We start from the raw sequence: 19,661 nt of genomic DNA, 5'->3' as shown, positions 1-19,661 counted from the left end.
CGAAACAGTAGACACAAAGCTAGATGTCTGAAGAGAGGAGGCAGTGGCAGGCATCCACCCTATTGGCCTAAGAGAAGGTTTATTGGGCTGGGAGTCAGGAGGAGACAGTGTTCTAGTCTCAGCTCTTTGACTGACTGGTGTTAATTCTGTGAACTTCAACACCATTATTGTTAAGCAAGGACTCATACCTCTCCCCTACTTTAGGAGGCAGGAAAGCATCTTAATCCATTTTACAATTAAAGTAACATCTGGAACAGAATCACTTCTGTCAGTGCTGAGAACAGAACCCAAGACTCTAATATAGCATGTCACATCAGTTGCTTTTCACAAGTTATGCCAAATCTGCGTGTTTAGCTGTGGTGCTTGGTTAGACTACAGTTGCCTGAATAGAATCCAGAACTCCTAACTCCCAACACTACTCTGCTGCCTTGCAAGTAGTTGTGCAAGCCACTGACATTGTATCTGTAGTAGTGACTTGTCCACATAGAGGATAACAGCCTAGTTATTGCTTTAACTCAAGTGTATTCTTACATAAAATATTAAGGGCGCTTAGAGTATTGTATGGGCACTTTTATAACAGTGTGCATAAATCTTAACTAAGTGGTTGAGGTGTGTGCTATCTCTTTAGAAGTCCTGGGTTTCTGGTGATAAACATGCAGTGGATCAATATGGGTGCACCTGACAGAATTTTTTTCAATTGGCTTTTTAAAGAAGCTAACAAATGACTCACCAGAATTTTAAGGGTTAAAAAGTCAGTAATTAATAATTTAGGAAATACAACCTTAATTTGGCCCCCTTGTGCATATGTGTTATTAGAGTTGTCCAGGAATTTTCCAGTGAAGCAGGGTTTTGCCAAATCAAACCCAAAATGTTGTTCCTTTTGCGGGGCATTTAAAAATATTCTATTTTTCATTCTGAAATTGAATGATTCTTCCCCCCTTCCAGAATTTTGGAATTTCCCATGAAACAGAAATTCTGACTTTTGACTAGCTTTGTGTGTTATGATACAGAGGGTTACAAAGAACAGGAAGGATGTTCTCTTGTGTTTAAAGCACTAACTAGACTAAGACTTCAGTGACTTGGAGTTTGCCCCCCTCGCTCTTTTATGACCTTTTTACAGAATGCTGGCCAACATCATAATGCATACATGTAAGGTGACCAAATTAAGGTTGCATAGGGAACCTTAATCATAGCATTTCCTAACCTTTGAGTGCTTGACTTTGCAACATTAACATTCTTTTAATTTTGTTTTTTGTGCATAATATTTAAAAAGCAGTGCCAATGAAGCTCTGCCCGTTTTTTTACATTGCACATTTTCCCAGCTTTGTCTGACTGTGCAGCTCTGGCAGGGACACAGGAGTTGCTAGAACAATTTGCGTGAGGAAGAAAGTAACTTGTCCCACCCTCCTGTCAAACTAAAAAGTCAATTCTAATACCCAACATGAAAGAAAATTCCAGACATGTGCCAGGAATTTTTACTGCATTCTATAATAGTCTGCAAATTCTAAACTCTCATTAAAAAAAAGTTAATTTTTCTACTACTGTAGACACAGCTTTGCAAAAATAAATAAATAAAACCTCAAGCCTTACCATCAACTGTCTCCAGTCAAACAAGTGCAGGAGCAAAGGTTTATCCTTTGTTCAGTCAATTCACCTTACTAAACTGTAATGTCCAATGAGGACCATTTCCCCCCTTATTCTGAAAGTACAGATAGGCTAGTGGCAGTTTAATGGTAAGTTTCCAAAACTGTCAGGAAAATGGACTGGATAATCTAATATGTCTTTTCTATTTCTAGAGATAGACAAATATTTAATAGTAATATGACAAAATTCAGCTCATTTTCTCTTCATAAACTGTCTGCAAAGACAGATTTTTCTCAAATGTGTTTATTATTTTTAATTATCATCTGAATAACTTCAAATAATTCTTGAACTATAGCTTGTTGATAAGCAGTTCATTTTAAGTACTATATAGTTACAACTAGGACAGTATTCATTAGACACAATTTAGATGTTATGTTTCTATTCCAGCTTTCAATCAGTTTTCTGATGCAAATGCTCACCATTACAAATTAAAAATTCATTCCATGCAAATATGCTGTAATATTTGGTTAAAGTTGGCTGGTTCAGTGAACACCCTTGGCTAGTACACCCATTTGCTAGATCAGTAACAAAGAAAATGCAAAGAGGTGAGAAGATAGGCAGAGTAAATTCTTTTAAAATAATATTTGCAGGAAAAATTTTGTGGTATACATCCATCCAACTCCATTTTTTAAAATCTCCTAACTGCAATGATTCTACTGAATTAAATACAAAAACCTCTCACATTAAGTTTGCAAAGTTAAAATCAAAGGAAATTCAAATGTAAGGTTCCAACAGCAACATTAACTCTGCCAGAGTGCACGTGCATATTTTCTATTGAAATTTTTCCAATTAAATGTGTAACATAATATTATTGCCTATGCTGTGAAATGTATACATACCATCAGACACACAGGACTTGTAAATGGGCACACTAATAATGTTTTGGAAACTTAACTTTTGTATATAATGCTAAGGTTATTTAGTTAAACACACATTTTTCACATTTAATAGTAAATAAACTCCATCTGAAAATTAGTTATATAGTTCAAACAAAATAGAGATTTACCACAGAAATAGGAATACAAAACAATTCTCTGTTTTAGGCACTGAAAAGATTGAGAGAAGAATACAAGAAACACAAATAATGTATTTATTGTAGGTGAAAGTTATCTACAAATACGTGAAACATTAAAAAACCAGTAAGGGAATAGCTTTAGATATTTCAGAAGAATGGAGTTTAATCAGGAGGATCGTCTCTAGCAATTTTATTTTTAATACTAGTTTTGAATATCAGATAAGTATTCCAATACTTGCATGTGGTATATCTGTGGACATCGTATTTCAACTGAATAGTGGGGTAGTCACCCAAAATATTATGGATTTTAGTTTTAAAAATCAGATACATTACCACATATATTAAAGATTTATTCTGAAGATATATTTGTAGTATTGTATGTGAAGAAATAACAATGGCTATTCATAATCTAGATGCTTATTCAAGCAAGGTTAAATTATTGCAGGCAGAATAAAAATCTGATTTTAACATTTTAAGTGAAATTTTATTATGCATGTGTACCCTTGAAAAGAAATCCTTATTACATTTGTCAAAATTTGGTAGGAATAGATCCCTCCATCAACAGCTCACAGAAACAAGATAATATTCTCTAGAAACAATTTATGAAAAAGTCAGATCCATATTTCATATCTGTCACAAAAGCTCATCAGAGTAATAACCCTCCTTCTCCTGGGTGTTATCCTACCATCTGCTGCTCTATTACTTATCTTTATTTTGCAACTAATTAACAGCATAATCTTCTAAATTCAGCAAGTTAATTATCATTATTGTGGTCTTTGCAGCATCATCAGTCCTCGTGAAGTCTTGTCTCTCCACCCCCAGAGAATGTATGAAAATGAACTAGGTTGGGAAAGGGTCTGTTTCTTTAGAGTAGGCTCATTAGGTGTTTGCTGATTAGCTCGGCATGCAGAGAGGCAGGTCAGAAGAATTCTGCTGAACACAAGGTCTCATGCCGGGCTCAACCAAGTTAATGTAGGTTTCTGAACATTTGCCAAGCTGCCCTCTGTCAGCTCTCAGTAGAAACCCCCTGCAGAAAAAGCCTACTTGTTCCCCACTGTGTTCAAGATATTTCTCAGTTTGTCACAAAAGGCTTTATATGAAGGGTTCCTGAGAGTAGAACTTTGTTTAAACAAAGATTTTTAATTTGCTTTCTTAGGAAACTTCATGATTCACTCAGAATGTTTTCCCCAATGTGTTTTGTCTACATCCTCAAACTGCATGTTAACGACAAACATGCTACACAGCTTGAAGTAATCCATGTATTTATTTATTTACATACATACTGATATCTGGAATTTCAGATTTTCTCTCAGACAAAATCAAAGACCCAATTCTGAAATAACTTAGCTCTTTTTTACAATAGGATATAATGTATTTTTTCACATCACCTACTGTAACTATGTTCTAGACACCACAAAAACACCACAAAAATCAATCTGCATGTGTGGTTTTACTTGTGTGTGTGTGATCTTAAGAGATTTCTGTATAACAGTGGACACTGAGCATTTGTGTGTGAAAATCCACAATTAGTACATGTGGCACACTTTATACATGATCTGTAAAGCTGATCTTCATATAAGACTCCTAGAGCTCTCAATGTGATGCTGTGACCATTTGAGTGAATGCACTCCTGGGATGCATAAACGGGAATCTCAAGCAGGATAGAGAGGTTATTTTACCTCTACATTTGGCACTGGTGCAACCGCTGCTGAAATACTGTGTCCAGTTCTGGTACCCACAATTCAAGAAGGATGCAGGTAAGTTGGAAACGGTTCAGAGAAGAGCCACAAGGATAATTAAAGGTTAAGCAAACATGCCTATTTAGCTTAACTGAGGGAATGTGAAGGGGTGACTTGATTACAGTATAAGTAACAACATGGGGAACAAATATTTAAAAATGGACTCTTCAATGTGGCAGAGAGAGGTGTAATATGATCTAGTGGCTAGAAGTTGAAGCCAGTCAAATTCAGACTGGAAATAAGGTATACATTCATAAAAAAGTAATTAACTATTAGAATAATTTACCAGGGGTCATGATGGATTCTCCATCACTGACCATTTCTAAATCAAGATGGGATGTTTTTTGAAAAGATATGCTCCAGGAACTGGGGAAGTTCTATGGGTTGTGTTACATAGGAGAGATCAGACTAGAAAAATCACAGGATCCCTTCTGGCCTTGGAATCTATGAATCACCATTCCTATTAAAAGCTAACAAAATATTTTCAAAGGAATATGAGCAACTGATACCTAATGCCAGGCAACACTTCCCACCCTCCTGCAAACAGCGGGTGATCCAAGAATATTCAAAATCACATTAGCCCAGAGTTTAATGCAAGCTAACTCTGTGTACATGAACATCCAATCCAAAAGAACTACATTATTTTAGAATGCCTGTTTCATCTACCTAAATTTAATATTGTATGCAGAAACTTAAATGCAACACACCTTACTAATTTCATATCATAATGCTTCAGCATTTAAGTATACACTCTGTTGTACATTATACGGTATAGTTTTAACACTGTCTTAATGGAGAGCCCTTCGCAACAAAAAGATCAGAGCTATCTAACTGTTTTCCTATTTTCTTTCTCTCCTGGAATTTTTATCCCTGTTCTTTTTTCTTCTATATATATATATTTTCTGGTTTATTTTGATGCTTTATCTTGTTTTCTTGCTCCTGTTATTCTCTCTTTATCCCCACCCAAGGCACTTGTGTTCACAGTAATGTCCCTCCCTATAGGCTGCTTACAGCCATTGAGGTGGCAGGCAGTGGTAGTGCAAACTACAGGACAGAACACAGCAGCAAAGAAGACTGAACATGGGTATGGCAGTGACAGCCTCAAAGTTCTCTTCCCATGAAAGGCCAAGACTGTGCCACCCTGAAGGAGTCTGACATGCCCAGATTGGCGATGGCATCAAAATAAAAGCCATACAAAATGGAAAACAAAATAAAAATCCAATGATTTAAATTATGCATTTAAAAAGTTAATATGCAGTTGAGCTTGCACATTTGTGTTGTTAAATTAATACTGGCATGAAATTTGATTGCACAGGGGAAAAACATCAGAAGTAAAATACCCTATAAGGATAAACTTTCTCCAGAATGTTAGCACCGTCATCTCACTGATACATCTTCAAAGACCACATACGCATTCTTTCAAGTCAAATTGAAAAGAAGGTTGTAATTAAGTAAACATTTAAAGATGTGCAATCCAAGCATTGCAGGGAGACTCAAACACATGTGGAAGTGGAATACAGTGCAACCAACCAAATGACAGGCAAATCTGAAAATTAAGTTGAGCATCTCCAGGTTGGTAACGCTTTGAAATGTCACTAGAGAGCAGATTTAAAAACTGAAGTAAGACTTCAGGAGCTGCTCACATTTAGAATGTAAAAAATGGGCAGAAGGACATTCTTCAGATCCATGCATGAGTGAAGGCCATATTTGGCATGTGAGATGGATTAGCTATCCTATCGCCAATGACCACGGGATTTGTGTCTTCTAGGAAAGCCAAGATGAAATTTTAACCGTGACTTATATCCATTATCAAAGAGTATCTTTGCTGACGGATTATTTTTAACAACTGAGGTTTGAATTTTTTTTCCCATTTATTTCAGTGAAGCTCACTCTTATGATTATCACAACAAATAGTGTTTTACATGATTTTGAGTGAGCAGCTTTGCTATATATAACCCATAAGGAAACAAATAGGTATTTATCAAAATTTGCAGTGGTTCTATCCTCTGGGTCACTCTAAAAAAGTATGCTAGGTTCGAGTCAAATGGTAATGAATTATGCATCCAACACCCATCTAATATTCTATTTCCCCCTGTACAGATGGGAAAACAGAGCAAGAATGGGATTTTCAGAAGCACCTAAGAGAGTAGGTGCCTAACACACATTTAAAGTTGACTTCAACTACATTGCTATAACCATGTCATCCTTCCCCATGAAGAATATTAGAGAAGTCAAGGAAGCTTGTAGCAAATGGATGTCATTTCTGTTAACCATAAGAATATGAAATCATAGGGCTGGAAGGGACCTCAAGAGGTCATGTAGTCAAAATTGTGTGTCAAAATTAGGCATAATTAGTGGACAAAATAATAAGGGGATTGGCTATTCTGCCTGTCACTTCCTTTTGTAGTACTCAAAGAGAGACTTGTGGAGGGAAAAAGCTGGCTACTGTGACAATAGCTGACTAAAAGATGAGAGAAGGGGAAGCAGTGCATGCCACCATCATGACTGCTACTCCTGCTATCCCCTGAGACAGCAGGAGATAGCATTGTTTGATGTTGGACACTTACGTTAACATCTTTGACACTTTGGGCCCATTTATTCCATCTAACTTAATACAACACACCCTACTAGACATCCGTCCAGTTTGACAGCGAATCATTGATAACTACTCTGAATATGATCTTTCAACTGGTCGTGCACTCACCTTATAGTTATTTTCATCTAGGCCACATTTCCCTATTTTACTTATGAAAATGTCATCCGGAACAGTGCCAAAAACCTTATGAAAATCATGATAGATCACATGCTTTTCCCCTATCCACTAGGCCAGTAACTCTGTCAAAGAAGGAAAGTATGTTGGTTTAGGATAATCTGTTCTTGACAAATCCACGTTGACTATTCTTTATCGCCCTATTATCCTCTATGTACTGTACAAACTGATTAATAATTTGTTCCAGTATTTTTCCAGGTATCAAAGTTAGACTGACTGGTCAACATTTTCCCAGACCCTCTTTGCTCCCCATTTTAAGGGTAGGTACTATGTTTGCCCTTCTGTAATCCTCTGGGATCTCACCCATCTTCCATGAGTTCTTGAAGATAATTGCTAATGGTTCTGAGATTGCGTCAGCTAGTTTCTTAAATACCCTACGGTGAATTTCAGCAGGCCTCAGAGATTGAAAACATCCATCTTATCTAAATATTCTTGAATCTGTTCTTTCCCGATTCTGGACTGTGATCTTTCCCACTTATTATTAACACTAATTGTATTATCTGGTCACAATTCACCTTTTTAGGTAAGACTGATGCAAAAAGGGCATTAAACATTTCAGAATTTCTTGATGTTATCATCTCTGCTTCCTTGCTAAATAGTGGACTTACACTTTCCTTTATATTTCTCTTGCTCTTAATGTATTTACAGAATCTCTTCTTACTGATGTTTATGTCTCTTGCTAGGGTGTCACTCATTTTGTCCCTTTGCCTCATTTTGTCCCTACATGCTTATGCTATTCTTTTGTACTCATCCTTAGCAACTGTATGGACAATTGCTAAGGTCACCTTTTAGTTTTTCAGATCATTAAAATGCTCCTGATGCAGCCGTATTGGCTGCTCACTATTTCTTTCACATCAGGATACTTTGCTGTTGTACCTTAAATGTTACTATGTTCATTATGCTCCCTCGTCTACTGAAGATGGCGGAAGATGTTTCTCTGGTGGGAATGACAGTGCTAGTCTTGCTCAGGGGCAAAAAGTTAGGTCATCACTGCAGGAACTTATGAACATGGTTAAGTGACACAGAGACCTGGATATGACTATGGCTGCCTCAGTCTGGGCAAGTTGTCATGTGTCTTGTCAAAGAAAAGGTTAGATCCCAGGGTAGTGGAACAATTTGTATACTGGGGGTGCTGAGAGACATTGAACCAAACTGTAAACCCTGTATATGATGGAAACCACTGCAAACCAGGGAGTGCTCCCACACTCCCAGCATCCCTATTTCCAGCACTGATGTTAGGACCTCAAACACCACATCAATTACTTCATCCTGAATCTCTGGAATAGTCAGAACGTCTTAACAATAAGTGCCTTACAATAATATCGTTTTATACATAACATACAGTAAAATATGCAAAATACTATATTAAAGATTAAAAATTGCATTTTTTGCATTATAGAAGACAAAAGTTTAACCAATGGCAGTTAAAAGCAACAGCCAGAGGTAACAGCCCTCCAAGCCAGTTACCAATTGTCAAGACATCATTCCTAGTTCAGCAGTCTATTTATTGTCACACTGAATGTTATATATTCAGTAGACAGTTTTGATGTTAGGTAGCCAGTTGTTTTAGCAAGCTGGACAACCAGTTGTTTTAGCAATTATGTAAAGTATACATTTATATTACATTCCCCATGTGTAATATGTGAAAAATCCACAGCCATGAAATATGATTACATGTGACCAAGCTATCTCTTGCAATATCAATAAAAGAGTTCCAAATGAATTAAAAAATTCTGCTTCCTTGTCTTCTAGCTATTAACCATAGTGACAGACTAAGAGAAATACACAATAGATACATACAGAAACAGTGTTTAACATATATTACTAGTATCTAGCTAATCCTGCGAATTTTTATTGAAAACCAGAGCACAGAATTTGTTTTTTAAAGGTATTTTCATCAACTGTGTTTGTCAAGGAAACATTAATGAGACCAAAAATAATTACATATTCTAAGCCTTCTGCTGGTTTAACAGATACCACCACAAATGATAAAAGTAAATTTAATCACATTTGCAGAATTTGAAACGTAACCTGCACTGCATTCTAGCAGTTTCATATTTAACATGTTTTTATATGTAAGAAATATACTAGAAGGACAGAATTGGGGCTGCAAATAAAGATTTACATTTTGAAAATCAAATGGAATTTAAAAAAATTGGCAACCCAGGGTGCCTGTCCACAATACTTTCTATCAGATAAGCTAACACTTAAGAACATGTAATTTTTTGTTGGAGAAATTTTTCTGTGAATATTAACTTTCTTGTTCAGTTCTTTCTACTTTAATAGAAATAAGAATTTTTTGTTTTTGTGACTATACTCTTTATAAAGCAAATGGTCAAAACAAATATACACAATTCTGATATATTCTGCTCATTCTTTATTCACAGAGACAAGAAAGGAAGGAAGAAATATGGTGAGTATGCTTTTAACATCCCATTTAAAGAAGATAAGCAATCACTGAAGTGCACGAATTAGCTAAATTTTAATGAGAAAACTAATGAGATTGTTAAATTTTAAGTCTTGCAATCTCTGTTCTTCTTTATGCTGTTTTTGTGCCTTCTCTCTGTGTGATTGCTTTTTCCTATATGAAATCAAAAACTTTTACCACTTGTATTTTTTCACATATAAAGCTTCATAAAACATATTACTGCATGATTTATTCTTATTCTTAAAAGCCTAATTTCTTGTCCAACTAAACAAAAATTTGGAGCTCTAGTCTTGAAGTTCTAATAGATTCCACATAGCAAAATTCTGTGAGCAGGAGTCTTTTGACCCAGTGGAATATGCCAGGTGAGGAAATAGAATTCTTGTTCTTATCTGATCCCCATTTCTGATATTCATCTTTTCCCAGAATTAAGATAAACACATTCTCTCAGAAGGCAGTTACAATTAATTTTTTCCTGATTCTGAAAATGAAGGACTTCTTTTTTCAATTCCCCTGAAGGATGAGAGAGCGGACTGAGCAGAAAAAGTCCTTAGTACTGTCCTCCCTCGCTCTTGCAGAGCTTCAAAAGCCAGCTCACAAAAGGGAGCAGAGATGGGAGAGTAACTGTGACTGCAGCAGGCAGTTCCCCTCAGAGTCCACTGGGGACCAGCGTACTCCTCAGAATGGTTGTATCATTTTGGGGAAAGGGATTGTATGCGCCCAGCAGCCTCATCTCACAAGACAGATATTTGGTGTGGAAAGGATCCTTGCCCATCTCGGAGGGTACTGCTGCACCCTTCCTCACTACTGAGTGAATTAGGGTTTGTGGTGGGGGCCAAAAAAGGAAGTTCAATGACTGAGGCCTGCCCAGCCTTCTGCCCACATTAATAAAGGATTTTAAGAGGATTCATATCTTATGCTGTCCATCATCCTCTCCTGCCAGCTGTGTACAGTCTCAGAATGGCTCCTCCAGCTGCAGCAACTGGGCTGCCCGTTCCCGCTCCTGCCGTAAAAGCACCCTAGTAGGGTGCCATCACCCCTAAATCCCCCTACCTCTTCACATTTACACATAATATTTGTAACTACTTGCTGTTACTGATTCTTCTCTTAATTTTTAAATAGAAATAAATGAGTGTCAGGGATAACACAACACTACTCTAAGTTAAATGCACATAATCTACAAGACAGATTCTGTTTGTGGAGATATCCTATGGATGCATACGGGGGGTGTGTGTGTGTGTGTGTGTGTGTGTGTGTGTGTGTGTGTGTGTGTGTGTGTGTGTGTGTGTGTGTGTGTGTGTGTGTGTGTGTGTGTGTGTGTGTGTGTGTGTGTGTGTGTGTGTGTGTGTGTGTGTGATTTATTTAATTTTTCTTTCATATATTTCCCATTCCATTTTACAAGAACAGAAGGAATGAAGAAAAGTTAGGTAAAAAAGCATTGAAGGAACTAGCTAACAAATTGCAGAAGATATACATTTTTATTTGAAGTGATTAATTAAAATTTATACTATAATTATTACGATCCTGTTAATGTACATTTACATAAGTGATTTTTTTTCTTTACCCTTTTAATCATCTTCTGCCTGATCCCTGTTCCAGGTCATCTAAACAGACCAACTTTTTGTGTACATCATACCAATGTCTGTTTAGTGACGTTGGTCATTAAACCCTATCAGGTTGCATGCCTGAAAGAAGAGACCATAAACAGCTTGGAATATGAGGACATGTGTGTTGTTATGAACAGCCTGTTTTTTATTCCTACAGTCTTTTCTGCTAAGAAGCCTCACACCTTTTGGTATGGGCTTACCTCTGTAGTTCTTCAATTCTTCTTCTATTAGCAGGCAAGGTTCACCACTGAAATGATATTAAGCTTGTGTCTCCTCCTCCTCCTAAAGCCGCATATACTCCTAGCCATCACCATGAGGAGCAAGACTGAGTTTGCAGTTAAAAATCGTCTACTTCTATTTCACTGCCACTGCTAAATTCAGAAATGTGTTTTAGTCTTGGTGCTAACAATGATACTAGAATCTGAAATTACCATAAAGCCAAAACACACTGATAGCTCTCATTTTTCAGCACTTAGATTCTAGCACAAAGCTTGTTTTCTGTAAGATCAAAGTCTGTAGAAAATAACATTTATACAGCATGATAACAATTAATAGATCAAACAACTACATCTGTAGTAAGACCTAATTATTAATAATTTATAACATTTTTTCAGATTTTGACCTTCTTGAAGATCAATGGAATTCTAACTTACCAATTTAGCCTCTGACTGCACTGGCTGTGGGGAGGAGGGCCCTGGGATTCCTGGGATACTAGGCACCATGGTGACAGGTCTAACAAGCTGACCAGGAAAGTTGTAAAAATGAAAAACAATCTTTGAGTATGCCAGCATAATACAAATTATATGATTGCATTGCCCACTAGAACTAAAACAAATTCTATCAAATTTTGTAAAATTAAGTTCTAAAACAGTAGCTTTTTACCTTTTCATGGTAATTAAAATATTTCTAACCATTTAAGTAATATGTGAAATGATAAATATATACTACTACTAAGTGGTATTCAGAGCACAAAACAAGAGTAGCCAAAAATATGTATCCCACAACAGTAAATCAAGTCCAAAAATCTTTTTCTAAATTTCAGTATTTGAAATAAAAAAAAACAAAAACAAAAAAAACTAGCATTTTTGCAAGTCTGCTTCATTTTAAAATTAAGAATGTATAATGTGTCATGTGTAAACTTACTGGAACTGCAGCTGGGACATGAACATTAGAATTTGTGATTGAGGCAGGAATAGCAACAGGCATGGTTTGTCCATTAGGAAGATGTAACAGCAGAGGAAAAGGACCTGGTACTGGTCTGAGAAAAACAAAGAGGAGAAAATATTTTAAAAGGACATGAATACACAGCAGAAGTGAAAGATACTCACAATTCTTATTACAAAGCTTGATACGTTATTAATTTTGGTTTAACTCTGCCCAAACTTAATACTGCTTAAACAATTTGCCATTTTAACAAAGTATCAATAATATCCACATTCTGTACATTTAACAGCAATTCTGTTTGACATAATTGTGTCAGAGTTATAATGTATACTCACTGTACTGTTGGAGAATATGGGGCTGGAGGCTGGACTGTTTATTAAATTGCAGAAAAAGCAATCAAAAGTACCTTGTAAACCAGACAAAATCTTTTTAGAAATCTGTAATTAAATATTTTGCTATCACATACAACTTACACTATTGGCCTATTGGAGGATGGAGCCTGGGTAATGACAGTGCTAGAAGTTGGTGATGGTATTGCCTGCTGAATAATAACACTTGAGTCAGAACTTGTTAGCAATACATTAGGAACCTGCAATGATGCTGGACGAACTATTGTTGACGTAGGCTGTGCAGTCTGCTGCAGTGACACTTCCTATGGGAAAAATGAAAATTCACCATTGCAATTAAAGACCATCAATATAGATTGTGCTGTGAATATAGATTACAGAAACAAATCAGCGATCTTTATAACATTTACACATTACAAACTGCTGGAATGGAATGAATTATGCTGTTTTAAAAAACTGAATAAGTTCATCAAAAATATAGGCTCAATCATTAAAGTTGTGACAAACAAAATCAAGAAATGCATCTGTTCATCACAATTTTAGGACAAATTCAAGACCAGTCTGCTGAGCTATGAGACATACTGCTCCACTATGCTGTCAGGTTTTATATTAGTAAGTCCAACAGATACAAGGGAAAGGAGATTGAGAATCAACGTTATACTACCGGTTGCATCAGTTCTTGGTAAACAGACCTTTTCAGCATGTCCTGACATTCACTTATATTTCTCTTTGCTGTATATTTCTTTTAGGTTTACATAAAAGCTGAAACAAAAGGCCATTGGAACCAGTAAGAACCAAAAAACTATCTACATTTGTTACTCCTTTTTTCAAAACTAATTTTTCTTATTTAATTTGGAATCTACCTAGTGAAAAATACTCACAAGATTCTACGGTCCTTTCACAGTCTTTCAAGGTGCCTAGAAATATGCTCACCTATGTCTTGATTGAGTCTTAATAGAAAATTTGAGCACAGAAGATAGATCCCTTTGCTTGTAAGCCAGGCAAGTAATAAACAGAACTGACTGACAGAAGATGTGACTGTCATAATCCTGAGCCTGTCCATCAATTAGGATTCAATGAAAATATTAAACAATTATTTAGCATGCCTATACATATCTTCCATCTGAAGACCCCAAAGTACTTCACAGAAGTTAATAAAACCAGGATTTCCTTTAACAATACGGGATCCTGAATAATGTGCTGTACATTTTACCTACTGTACATGGCATCTACCCCACACCCAAATTAATGAGACAGCACTGCATCATGCAGCAAACTGGAAATTATATGGCAATGTTCATTATTACAGAATTCAATAACCTTTAATTGTATTGAAATATAATATAAATGAACCATAAAATGAAAACATTCTCTGAACTGGGCAGTTTATCCAAAACAGGACAGGGCTAGGATGAGAACCAGCTCGCTGAGACTCAAATCAAGATCAGATAAAAGTGATGTTTGCGGTCTGGGGGAAGAGATTATTATTTCCACCAACCAAGGAAGCATGCCTACTGTTTGTTAGATCATCAGTTGCTGTTCAAGGTGCATACCAGTAGCAGCAGCAGGGCACTTTATTTGGACTTGGCTTTTATCTTTCCTTTTGGATGCAGGCCTTTCCAGTTACCTATGCCTTTATCACCTTGAGATTTGATTGTTGCTGTACTCAGGACTATACTTTAAGACTATGAAAAAAATTCAGTTAGTGAAGACTTCGGCTGCCCACTTATTAAATGGTATTTCACATGTTACATAGGGAGCATATTACACCTGTACCCTATAGGCTACACTGGCTTCCATCTGATTTCTGAATGAAGCTTATGTTGTAGATTTTGACTGATAATGCCCTGAATAGTTGGGGACCTGGCTGCCCTAAAGACTACTTCTCTCTCCATGGTGGCTTTTGAATTCAGAAGTTGTCAAACTAGGAGCATTCTAGTTTAAATAGAAATAGGTTGGCAGAGGGCTTTTTCAATTAAGAGACATTCAGCTTTGAAACTTGCTCCTCACCGAAGAGCTAAACACAACCTGGATTTGTTGCGTGGCGCATCAGTTCTTCCAACTTTTGCAAAAGGGGGTAAAACATTTCATTGTGGGAAACCACCTTGTTCAGATGAAGTTTAGGAGCTGTGCAAAAGGAGAACATGACTGCCATGAAGAGCTCATAAGTGCTACAAGAGTGGAGCCATGATCCTGAGCAGTTTACAAGCACCAGATGGCAGCAAATTCCTCTTGTAAGTCTCCTTTGCCCAAGAGAGTGCAACTGCTTCAGCTGCTTTGCCCACCTACCTGCAAAAGAAGGTCTGGTGGGTCAAGTCACATGCTCATCCTTGATGCCCTGAATCATGAAAGATATCCCTTCTGCCTGCCTCACAATGTTTTTTTTAATGTCAGAAGTGTAATAGCCAACAAAGAAAAATATTAATTTCCCCTTGGGGGGGAGGGAGGGAGGGGAGTGGGACAAGCAGAACCTAAGAAGGCAGGCAAAATGTCAGGCTGATAGAGGGAAAATGGACTTTGTGAATGTATATGCTATTTTGGTGAAAAAATTAAAAAATAAACTATGTGGTTATTTGTACAACCACAATCATATTACCCAGGCCAGGGACGGAGGGTGCGGGTGGTCAGTACTCTCATCTGTCAGGGCATTTATCAACAAAAATCAGAGAGCAGTCACTAAACTTGTGACTTTTACTAAATTTACCATGACCACTCCATGATTTTTTATTAAAAAAAAAAAAAACAACTGACAAATCTGCAGCCCTATTTATGATGTATAAAGGCAGCCCTTTAAAAAAAAAGTTGTTTTTCTTATAAAACAGGAAAAGAATGGACTAAATGGAGAAAAGCAAGGGGAGTGATCTGCGATAGGTGAATGCCTATCCAGTGGTGTACCAAGCAGGGAGGTGCGGGTAAGGGATAGACCACCAGGCGTCAACCTGTAGGGGGGTGCCAGGTTGCCCCCTCCAGCGCCCCCCAACCATTGAGAAGGGCTGGCCTGGCGCCCTCCCTTTTCCCCCCAGGCTGGGGGGTGAGGCCACCCCATCCGAGTCGGCACCGGGCTGGAGCCGCAGGTAAGTGCGGGGCGCTGGCTGAAAGGCGGTTGCTCCCGCTCCTGCCCCCCACCCCCGTGCGTTGGGAAGGGCTGGCCAGCCCGCCCACCTCTTCCCCTCCCAGGCTGGGGGGTGAGGCCACCCCTGTCTGAGACAGCGCTGGGCTGCAAGGCTGGAGCGGGAGAGGCGGGCGTGGCAGGTAACTGCAGGGAAGGGGGGGGGGGGGGGAGGGTGGAGTCAAGCCTGCACTTGTGCTCCCCAAGGGAGCTGAGAGGCCGTGCCAGGATCCCTCCTGTCCTGTGCCTATCAAATTGAAAAGTGACATCTACAATATGGTAATTAGGCCTGCATTTTTGTATGGCTTTGAATGCTGGACAATGAGAAAGAGCAAGGAGCAGTAACTGAATACAGTGGAAGTTAATGTATTAAGATGGATGCTTGGAGTTACAAAGATGTACCATGTTTGGAAAGAACAATTTGGGGAAGTGTGAAGGTGGTACCAATTACAGAAAAGCTGAGGGAATCCAGACTTAGATGGTTTATTTTCACATACCCAAGACTGGAAGAATATATAGGAAACAGGGTGTTAAACTTAGACGTGGAAGATAGGAGACGGGCTTGAAGACCCAAAACTAGATGGATGGATGTTATACAAAAAGATGTAATTAGCTTTGGCGTTTCCAAGGACCTACTTCAAGACACACTGGAATGGAGAAGGACTCAAAGAGCCAAACCCATATAGGTGGGACTAAGGCTAAAAGAAATATCAGGAATTTTAAATCTGGTCTCTCCTGAATTTGATAGAGGACCAGTGAGAAATATAAGAGATGCTTATTGTAAGCAAATTTTAACTGAAGGGTTGAGGCTTTTGAATCTGTTACAAAAAGACTTCAGATTCAAAATAATATTAAGTTAGTGTTAATGTGTTTTAACAAAAACTAAACAATTTTAAACTGTCTGATTAAAAAAACCCTTTCCTCTTAACAGCTTAGCTTTCAGAGTGTATTACTGAGTCAGTAATATGACGACCATCATTGTACAATCAACAATTAGATCAAAGTAGTCCCAGTAAAAATATGCAAAACTAAATATGTTGTTGTAAATGCTTTTTATAAAAATGTTTTGAATCCAGAAAAATAAGCTCCTGACCTTTTCATCACTGGTAGTGGACTCTGGATGAGGTAAAGGACTATCCTGATGAGTTGTCTCCACAACTGAAGGCTCTTCAGTTTTATTTCTTATGATTGGTGTTGCAAGAGGAGATAGATCTAGAGGCATCTAGAAGAGTAAACATGCAAATAAACTTATTAGCCACTCATAAATTCAAATACGCAAGAACAAGATACCTGAGGAAGGTATCAGTCCTATTGAGTAGCAGCTCTGTTCTGGAGGAGCACAGGCCATCTAAAGCAGAGCCAGCTCATTAAGCAACCCCATCATTTCCATTTCCGCATGACTGCGCAGCTGCATTGTTCCTCTCCTTTCAAGTCCCCAGGCCAGCCAAAATACAGGCTGACCCCTGTAAATTCTGTAGAATTTCCTGAAAACCTTAGAAAGTTCACAGCTGGGAACAGAGTCTGGCAAGCAGAGGTCCTAAGGTACTCTACTTCACAAGATAGTCATCTTCTCCAGAAAGCCACTCCTTCTGTTCCCCTCCCTGCTCTCCTCCCTCCCCTCTTCCCCCCGTTAGGGCTTCTGCATGGCCTGCTCTCCTGTACTACTCTGAATGCTACAGCTGGCCATACTGATTTATGTAACAACTTGAGAAAGAGGAAAATTATGTGACTATTTATGTGGCCCTTGTAATCACTGTATTGGGTTCCTTGCCTGTAATTGATTACATTTTCGATTCAATCATAAGCAACTTGTAATGGAGAATTCTCAAAGTAGCTAAAAATCACAATACCACTTTACCCCATAAAATGCTAAAACTTTAAATTACATTGCTAAGAATAAAGTTTAAACTTTGAAAGCACTTTAAATCTCAAAATATATGGATGTCTAAGGAGAAAATCTCAACCTACAGCAAAACTTTAAAAAAACCCTCAAGAAACACACAAGACTCATTTTTCTTTGCCAGTAATTTTCTGTCTCTTCTTTAGTGTGACTGCAGATTTGTTCTGAATAACAACTCTTCATCACAACCTAACTTCTACTTTATTTTGAACTCACATCATGAAGTCACAATGTGATGCTTATTGAATCTTATTGTTACCAAGCAAATTATTATAATCACAATTGTGGCATCATAACCTCATTTCCAAAAAGCCACAATGGACAAAAAGTTTTCAAACAAATATATTGAATAATTATTCAGAGAGACAAAGAAAATTTTTTAAAATGAGAGAATGGGAAAAAAATTTTTTAATTTAATTTAGTTTAATTGCTTAAATGACTTCACATTACTAAAATCTGACAACAATTTTAAAAGGGCACGAGGATTACATCTAGGATCATTTAAAAGTATTTTTTAAACAGTACCAGTAGTAAAGTCCAGAGTATTCAGCCACTGACTTACATATTGCAACCTAGCCCATTTGCCAAAATACCTTAGATGAAAATAATTCCTCTCAGAAAGATTTTACCTTCCATTACTTTCCTCCACCTGGTTCATTCAAGACACATCCAAACTTTATTAAAGGAAGATAAAATTGTTTAGGGGTGCCCCTTCTCCCTATACTCTTCCAGAACATGGAAGTTAAAAGCCAGAAACTAAAACTTCTGAAAACCAGAAAATGCGGCTAGGTAAATCCTCTCACATGATATTCCCACTTAACTGCACTCTCCTTTGATCGCTGCCCTTAGGAATCACTCAGGGAGATCATAGTACAATATCCCTCCCTAAGACATGAAGGTCAGCTGCAAAGAAGAACAGCAGTGTCGAAGAAACTGAAAAGAAGTTTTAAAGGTTCTTTGATCCCTGTAGCCTTTGGAGATGGCACAGAAATGCTCTGGAAACCTCCTACAAGTACTTACAGGCTTAATAGTGCTACATATAGTGACGTGAGACAGTGGGAGCGTATCAATGGGAGTCATCATTTGGAGTTGCATTGGGGCACAAAGAAAATGGCAGGTGACAGATTTTCTTAGAGATGAGTAAGATTCTGTTATATTCCCTGTGCCTCTGCTATCTCCACAGAGACAAGGAAAACTAGAGATGTAATCTATATTTATATGAGTAAAGTTTTTCACATTGGTAGGTGTTTGCAGGCTTGGGCTCAAAGTCATTTATAAACAGGAAGAAATTCAGCAATGAAAGACACCATGACATTCAAGTTTTCCATAAAAATTCAATTTACACAATAAGAATAAGTGTGGTGGTTTTGGTTGTGACCAACATTTGTCTTTCAAATAGGATTTGTCTGTCAAAGGGATTTAAACCTCACTTCAACTGAAGTTAAAATGATAAAATCTGGTCTCAAACCATACTTCACTTTTAGCTGTTGATTTTGATTACTACTGTATAAACTCATCACTAATATTCAGTTGTTAAAATAATGTGTATATTGTTAAAGTGTTGTCTAATCTGTATACCTGCTAAACAATTAATGTGTGTTATTTCTTCCATCTGATTTTTATTTGTATTTGTTTTTTCCTCTTGTAAGAATTGGGTTCTTTTTAGAACCATTTGCTCATTTAGGGCCTCATCAAAAGCCCACTGAAGTCAATAGAAAGGTGTCCATTCACTTTAAAAGGCTGTGGATCAGGCCTTTAAATAATTAAAAGACAAGATTAAAGCCAATTAAAACCACATTGTGTGAAATGAAGCAGGTGTATTAGTCTTTGTAGGACTGGGGCCTAAATTTGTATTCTCTCCACACAATATATATGTGCATTTATATGCTGATGACTGGTACATTTCAAAATTGAAAAACAAAATAATGAGAACATTGATTT

At 37.4% G+C, this 19,661-nt stretch overlaps 1 protein-coding gene across 1 annotated transcript in view; it reads right to left on the bottom strand.

Moving 5' to 3' along the window:
• The window catches only part of ATF2 (activating transcription factor 2), an 89,585-nt gene that overhangs the window by 34,840 nt on the left and 35,084 nt on the right, over positions 1-19,661 (bottom strand). Inside the window, 4 exon segments of the mRNA XM_067549209.1 lie at positions 11,854-11,940; positions 12,344-12,458; positions 12,838-13,016; positions 16,914-17,042. Of these exon segments, the coding sequence (XP_067405310.1) occupies positions 11,854-11,940; positions 12,344-12,458; positions 12,838-13,016; positions 16,914-17,042 (510 nt within the window).

This window comes from Emydura macquarii, unplaced genomic scaffold (assembly GCF_026122565.2).
Source record: "Emydura macquarii macquarii isolate MOO-44397 ecotype Brisbane River unplaced genomic scaffold, CSIRO-AGI_Emac_v2 contig_1253, whole genome shotgun sequence".
In the NCBI taxonomy this organism is placed as follows: Eukaryota; Metazoa; Chordata; order Testudines; family Chelidae; genus Emydura; species Emydura macquarii.
Note: the sequence above shows the minus strand (reverse complement) of the source record. Positions and strands in the feature narration are given on the sequence as shown.